At 37.0% G+C, this 8,118-nt stretch overlaps 1 protein-coding gene across 1 annotated transcript in view; it reads right to left on the minus strand.

The window, feature by feature from the left end:
• Positions 1-8,118, minus strand: part of PPP2R5A (protein phosphatase 2 regulatory subunit B'alpha) — a 102,549-nt gene continuing 94,431 nt past the window's right edge. The window contains exons 8-12 of the mRNA XM_007451329.1: positions 3,923-3,973; positions 3,510-3,629; positions 3,294-3,421; positions 1,950-2,051; positions 1-133 (exon numbers count right to left, since the gene is read on the minus strand). Coding sequence (XP_007451391.1) covers positions 1-133; positions 1,950-2,051; positions 3,294-3,421; positions 3,510-3,629; positions 3,923-3,973 — 534 coding nt within the window. The remainder of the gene's footprint in view (positions 134-1,949; positions 2,052-3,293; positions 3,422-3,509; positions 3,630-3,922; positions 3,974-8,118) is intronic.

The following is an 8,118-nucleotide window of genomic DNA, read 5'->3' on the forward strand; positions in this document are numbered from 1 at the left end:
TTATTCATCAGTTGTATTGCTGAGAATACTGTGCATGTTGTAAGCACTGTTCTGCTTTTCTAGAGCTTTCTTTAGCTTTAGCTCCTCCAATTTTTTCCATAATTCTTCACGTTCCAATTCCTTCTTTTTCTCCCTGTAAATCAAGACTTTTGTAGTTAGTTAGAAACTTTTATTTCTGAGCTTGAAGAAACATGCTGCTTGGCAGTTGGCTGGAGAACAGACTGCTCACTCACATTTCACTTAAATCCCTCTACTAAAGCATTTGAGACTTTATATTACCTAGAGCACCGCGTTACTCATCTTCATCTCCTGAGTGTAATACCAGGTCCGTGTGGCTCCTGTGCCGACTGAAAGCTATCGTTCGCCTTCCCTCCCTGCATTTTATCACCACCACCACAACGACTGTGGCATCTGTGCTTTATGGTTGGCGAAGTACTTAGTCACCCCTTGCAGTAAACCCCTTGCAGTGGGCTTTTGCCGACAGACTGAAGGGCTGGCCACGAGTCAGCCTGGAGCCGTTTCCAGGTGGAAGCCATATATCCTTTTGGCTCCACATCGCTAGCTGCCAACCAGTCTGTGTCTTTCTTACTATGTCTTGTCTCCTGCGTGTCAGAAGGAGACTTTAAAGTATGAATAGCCTCTCTAAAAAAGCAAAACTCAAAACTTCAACTACTACTTAATTTCAGTTCTAAAGAGAACATTTCTGAATAACTTGGACCAAACTATTCTGAAGGGCTATATGAACATGTGAAAAAACCATGGGCTTACCGTTCTGCAGTTACATATGTTTTACGGGGACAAAAGTGCTGATTTACGCAGCCAGTAAGATATATAATGATCGCTCTTAGTTATGTGAAATATGCATTTTTCAAATATAAGTTTCATATGATCCTAGTCATTTTTCCTTCTTCACATTGCTTCCTAGGACTCAAACTATGTACCTAATTTCTATTCCTGCCTGAAAGGTGCTATTTAAAAGAAATAATGCATTGAGTTAGTTATTGATGGACTAGGATGGCCTTGAAGAAGAGAGATCCTTTCTCTACTTGCCACCAGAAAACCAGGACTAGGAACTTACAGTCAAACTAGATCAGCTTTTCCAAACAGATTAGTTAATACACTTATTAGAAGTAAATGGGCTCAGGTACAGCAGTTATCGAAACTGAAATAAATATATGAGAAGGAAGTGATTTTTAGATTATTTTGTAGTAATTTATGAAATTTTCAAAAAGAGGTAATCACTAAGCCAAGTTCCTAAACGATAATGTGTGCGACCATTTACTCACTAAAATGTATATTGCAAGGGACAAAATATCAGTAATAGTACTCAGCCACAGAAGTATCCTTTCGTGAGCTTCCCCTTCCCAAAAGGGAACCATACTGACTTTAAAATACCACTTTGTTAAAATGTGAAGCTTAAAAACTATCAAATTATTGTGCAAGGAACAGTTGAAGAATAAGCTCACTATGGAAGCCCACGTGGACAAAAGCAATTCTCCTAAATGTGAAAATAATTATGTAAAATAGTATTTAAAATTCAGCATAAATTGTATTTCACAATGCAGATGTTATCATACTGATAAAGTCTAAGGCTCAGAATGAGATAAACAGAATTTATGATCCACATTAAAATCATAATCTAACCATTAGGAGTTTACCTGGAAATGACTTTAAAGTACTTCTTATTAGAGACATTCAAATTGTAATGCTAAATGTAATTGGCTTTTTTCTTTTTTGAATTTTATTTATTTATTTTATACAGCAGGTTCTTATGAATTATCTATTTTATACATGTTAGTGTATATATGTCAATCCCAATCTCTCAATTCATCCTACTGCAGCAACTGGCTTCTTAAACATAATTTGAACTTAGAATATCTTATTGGACTGAATCACATTCAACTAATCTAAAATGTACAGATAAGTCTATAAATAAAAATGTCAAATACCTTTGTCTTTCAGCTTTGTATGAACTAGTAAGATCATCGAAAAGCTTGCCGTTCATCTCCATGAGGGTTTTCAGCACATTGTACACCAGTGCTACAATGGTCCTAAAATGAAAACAAGCCAGTGCTGGGTTACTGATGCTACTAACAGATAGGAAATGTAACACTATCATCTCTGAAATGGGTTAGATGCTAGCTGACTCAGTCAATCAATTTTAGAGCTGACACACTGAAGTTCAAGAAGTTTAGTAATTTGCTCAAGGTCACACAGCCAGTGGTAGTAGAGATGGTCGGTCTGATTCCAAAACTCCTTCCATGATACAGTCCTTCCCACTGTATCATGCTTAGATTAAACCCTCAAAATGTTTTTTTTTTTTTTTTTTATAAATTTATTTATTTAATTTTGGGTGTGTTGGGTCTTCGTTTCTGTGAGAGGGCTTTCTCTCGCTGTGGCTAGTGGGGGCCACTCTTCATCGCGATGCGCGGGCCTCTCACTGTCGCGGCCTCTCTTGTTGCAGAGCACAGGCTCCAGATGCGCAGGCTCAGTAACTGTGGCTCACGGGCCTAGTTGCTCCGCGGCATGTGGGATCTTCCCGGACCAGGGCTCGAACCCGTGTCCCCTGCATTGGCAGGCGGACTCTCAACCACTGCGCCACCAGAGAAGCCCAAACCCTCAAAATGTTATGGTCAGCTTCCTGTCTGCTCTAGAGTCTACTATCACAAACCCTGAGTAACAGCATTAAAAGAAGTTTGGAAAAGATCCAATTACCGTAACTTTTAAGAAGAAAAGTAAAAAACAGGATAAGGATGTTACAGAATTTAGAATGTATGCAATCTAAACATCACTGATGTGACCTTGAGCACTGAAGCTTCTCCCTGGGCTAGGCCAGCTATGGAGGTGAGACTGGATACTGGCAGCACACAGTAGCCTGTGCATCCTCTGCAGATGTTGGGTTTGTCTCCCCAGCAGGGTTTAACCACACACTGGTACAGAACGTCACACCAGACAGTCCCTAGATTTGCAATTCTAAGTTGAAATTAAGAACATACAGGAGTTCAGGGTTTCTGAGCATGAGCCACCCATTCTCCTTGCTTGGCCCTGCAATAAACCTTTCTCTGCTCAAAAAAAAAAAAAAAAAACCAAACAACAAAAAAACCCAGAACATACAGACACACATACAACTTCATAACACTCAGTGCAGAATAGAATAAAACTATGTGATGTTAACCTTGGGATCAATTCCAAATCTGTACAGGTTTCATAAGTATGAGTTATGAGATCAAATGACAAAGAGGTCAAAAAAACAAAAACACAAAAATAACACAATCAACATAAAAGACACTTACGGATTCCAGTGTTCTTTGGAGATTTTGTACAAACTGCCAAACATAATTGGCAGAATTTTATCAATATTCTCCTCAATCAAACTAAGAATATATTCATTGTTCCAGAAGTACAGCGCCCTTTCTGCAACCTAAAAAAAGACATTTAGAAATGTCAAAACTAAAAGAGAAAAGAAGTAATAGTATAAAATAAAAATGGCTTCACTGAAAACATCATACCTGAAAATGAGAACTGGATACACACTTGGATATCTGCTTAAAAAGGGGCTCTTCAATTTTTTTGAATTGTGTTGGTTCAATGACATCTAAGATTTCTTCAATTTCTCCTAAAAACATCACCTAGGTTAAAAAAATTTTCTTTTAAGAAACATAATATGACAAATTACATGATGTTAATATAGAAAACACAAATGAGAAGGTTAACCTACAAATTAAACAGTGGATGAAAAAACTCTTGATAGTATACGCAATTTACTATGATGTACACATATTCTACCAAGTCTCTCTAATCCCCACAGAACATCTCCTGCTTGGTAGCAGTGATGATACACCCAGCCCAAAGAAGCATGGTTTATAGCCCTGAGATTGAGAAGTTCTAATAAAATGCACTGTTTTTGTTGAATGAAATGCACCTCTTTCTGACTGCATGTTTTTGGCCAAAATTTCAGCAATCCTCTGATCACCTGCAAAAAAGGGAAAAGTTTATTTAGCATGAATTAAGCAAAGAAGCTGGTTAATCTCAGGAAATTTTAAATAATTGTGATAATATCAATATTCATTCTGAAGGAGAACAACAGTATTCAATAACTATGTATATCCCCTTACTCTGCTCAGCTTTAGACTTATACCAATTCAACAGATACTTATTGAGTGCCTTTGTACCAGATACTGTTCTAGGTGCCAGGGACACACTGATGAATAAGACAGAAGGAGGTCCCTGATTTTCATGAAGCAGGAAGACCAACATAAGTTAGCAATTAAACTTATAAATAAAATAATTTTAATAGTAGTAAGTGCTACTTCCCACTAAGAAAATAAAGTATGAGATAATGACTTGGTGGGGTGAGGAAGGGAGGTTATTTTAGGGAGAAATTAAGGAACAGATAATTCCTGTTATTTAAACCATTATGAAGCACCCAAAAAAGCCAGAAAGCTTCCCAATTTATTTCATGGCTGGCACAGTCTTGATAATCCAAATACAACAAAACAAGGGATCGTGAATTTAAGTAAACATAGTTGCAAAAATCTGTATTAAACCGAATATAACAGTATATTAGCAAATGCTGCTACCTACCCAATAACTTATTCCAGAAATTCCAGGATGGTTCAACTCATTATAGTTATAGGTTAAAAGGGGGGACAAAAAACTGATCATCTCAAAAGATTTTGAACAGTTATTTGATTTTTTGATTGATTATATATTCTGATAACAATTTAGAACTAAGAATTTATCAGAAACCATCAGCAATCAACTTATATAATGGTCTCTTGGAAATTGGCAGTAAAACTATTTGGGCCTGGTGCTTTTGTGGAAATAAATCTCTGACAGCCTTTTAAGTAAATTTAGTTATTGGTCTTGTCTAGTAATGAAGAACACTCATCCAAATTAAAACTGGGGTAGAACACCGTTCTGGAGCCAATCCAGTAAGATAAGAATCTGATGAATAATGTTGAAAAGGGATATCAGAATTATACTTATTTGTCTAAGTGTATGATAATTATATACCGCTTAAATATTAAAAGATGAAAAATTACTAGAATGAGTAGGAAAATTCAATATGTGGTCAGATAAAAGATAAATACATAAAATCAATACCTTTTAAAACAAAGTATCAGTTACAATAAGAAAAATAAAACAATAAGGTAGCATGGAAACTGACAGAGAAGATATATGACACAGAGGAATATCTAGACAGACTCAAGTATATATGAGGTTTTAATATATGACAAAGGTGGCATTTCAGTTCCTGGGAAACAGCTGAATTAGTCAATTAATTGGTGGTACTTGAACTGGTGTCTCACCAGTTAGAAAAAAAATGTAGCTTCTTTGGTAGGCAGACTCCTGAAATGATCTCCTATGATCCTTACTTCCTGAATTCACACTCCTGTGTAGCTGAGCCCTTCCCTGAAGTGTGGAATGGCCTACTGACTTGCCTCTAACCAACAGAATGTGGCAAAAGGGACAGAATGTCACTTCCATGAGAAATTTACAAAAGATTGTGACTTCCATCTTATAAGCAGACTCTCTAGGGCCTTCTCGTCTTCCAAGCTTTGATAAAGCAAGCTGCTATATTGGAAAGGCCCAAGTACCAAGGAATTGAGGGTGGCTGCTGGCCAACAGCATCTGAGAACCAAATGCTAACAACAGTCACGTGAACTCAGAAGCAGATCCTTCCTCATCTGAGACTTTATATGCAACCCTATACCTGGCCAACACCTTGACTGCAGCCTTGTGAGAGACCCTGAGGCAGAGGACACAGCTAAGTCATGCCTGGATTCCTGATTCACAGAAACTATGCAATAATAAATGTTTGTTGTTTTAAGCCACGAAATTTTGTGATAATTTGTTATGCAGCAATAGAAAACTAAAACAATTCCTTACCCGTGTCACACAAAAAATTCAATTTCAAATGGTGTAGTGGGTTGAATGGTGGCCCCCAAACAGATATGTTCATGTCCTAATCTCTGAAATCTATGAATGTTACTTATTTGGAAAATGGGTCTGTACAGATATAATTAAGTTAAGGATCTCAAGATGAAAGCATCCTGGGTTATCTGGGTGGGCCCTAAATCCAATGACAAGTATCCTTGTAAGAGATAACACAGAGGAGAGACCGAAGAAGAGGCAGCAATGTGATATTGGAGCGATGCAGCCACAAGCCAAGAACACCTGGAGACACCAGAAACTGGAAGAGGCAAGGAACGGAATCTCCCCTAGAGCATCTGGAGGGAGTGCAGCCCTGCCGACACCTTGATTTTGGACTTCTGGCCTTCAGAACTGTGAGAGAATAAATTTCTGTTACTTTAAGCCACCAAGGTTGTGGTAATTTGTCCTGGCAGCCCTAGGAAACTATTATAGATGGAATAAAGTTTTTACGCGTAAAAACTAAATCCATAAAATAACCAGAATATGATACTAGAGAGTATTTTTATAATCTCAAAGGGTAGAAGGATTTTACTTAGCATGACATCAAGGCCAGAAGCCATAATGATGAATAGATTCCACTACATAAAAAATTTTTAGTTCTTTAAAAAGGCAAATATTAAAAACAGTATATTCAAAGTTAAAAGGAAAACTCCAAATGGGTACAAAAAATTTGCAAAATATAATAGGCAAAGGCTTAAAAGTAAGCAAAGGACACAGAAATATAAATGACTAATAACCATATAAAAGGATGGCTGTAATAATTTTAAAAAGCCAATTAAAATATTTCATACCTATTAGACTAGCAGAAGTTTAAAACAATATTCAGCACTGGCTGATAAGGGAAAATAGGCACCTTCACACACTGTACTCTTTGACCCACCCAGCAATATGGTTTTAGTTTCAGTAATTTGGTTTTTTATTCTTTTGAATTTTATTTTATTTAATTTTTATACAGCAGGTTATTAGTTATCCATTTTATACATATTAGTGTATACACATCAATCCCAATCTCCCAAGTCATCCCACCACCACCACCCCCACCACTTTCCCCCCTTAGTAATTTTAAATTTTACATACAGTAAAATTTTTCCTTTTTTTGGTGTACAGTTCTCAGGGTTTTTTATACACACAGATTTTTTTTTTTTTTTTGTAACCAACATTACAGACAGGACACAGAATAATTCCAATACCCTAAAACATCCCCACACCCAGCAACATGCTTCTAACAATGAAAACTCCAATAACTCAAGTGTCCAGGAATTGGGGATTGATTAAATATGTTACGATGATCCATATAATGGAATTTGATGTGACCAGTGAAAAAATAAAGCAGATTAATATGGAAAGATATCCACATTATACTGACAAGTGAAAAAACCTAGTCAGCACTGTCCCACTGTTTAACCTATACATAAATATATGTACAGAAAAAATTTATAGAAATATATTTACCAATTTATATGGTTATCTTTAGGGGATCAGATTTTAAGGAACTTCCTCCACATTATGCTTTATGATTTTGTCTTGTGTGAACCAAATTAACACATTACTTTCAGAAATGGAAGTTACAATAAAGTCATTTCCATTTTGGAAAATAAAATAATTTCAATAGAAGATCTAGGGACATAAAGAATGTAATAAACTACCTAAAGTTCTGACTTATTTACAATTTGTAGGAAGCTTTGATATGAATGCCAGGCTCCTAGAAAATGAGTATTAGGGCTCAAACCCAAGTACTATGGCCTTAATTTTGGTGCTAGAATGGCCTATAGTAGAAATTACAAGATCTCTGTATCTACAGATCTTTATGAATTGAAAAACATTTTCCTTTATCAACTTGGACATTTTACCTCCTCATGCTGCTCCTATTTCTATTAACCCAACTCATCTAAGCCAAATGTCCGGCCCTCATCTCTCTCCCTAACCTTTTACTCTATAAAAAGAAATCAGGGCTTCCCTGGTGGCGCAGTGGTTGGGGGTCCGCCTGCCGATGCAGGGGACGCGGGTTCGTGTCCCGGTCTGGGAAGATCCCACATGCCTCAGAGCGGCTGGGCCCGTGAGCCATGGCCGCTGAGCCTGCGCTTCCGGAGCCTGTGCTCCTCAATGGGAGAGACCACAACAGTGAGAGGCCCACGTACCACAAAAAAAAAAAAAAAAAAAAAAAAAAAAAAAAACCTGGCC

Source organism: Lipotes vexillifer, unplaced genomic scaffold (genome assembly GCF_000442215.2).
Source record: "Lipotes vexillifer unplaced genomic scaffold, Lipotes_vexillifer_v1.1 scaffold570, whole genome shotgun sequence".
NCBI classification, from domain to species: domain Eukaryota; kingdom Metazoa; phylum Chordata; class Mammalia; order Artiodactyla; family Lipotidae; genus Lipotes; species Lipotes vexillifer.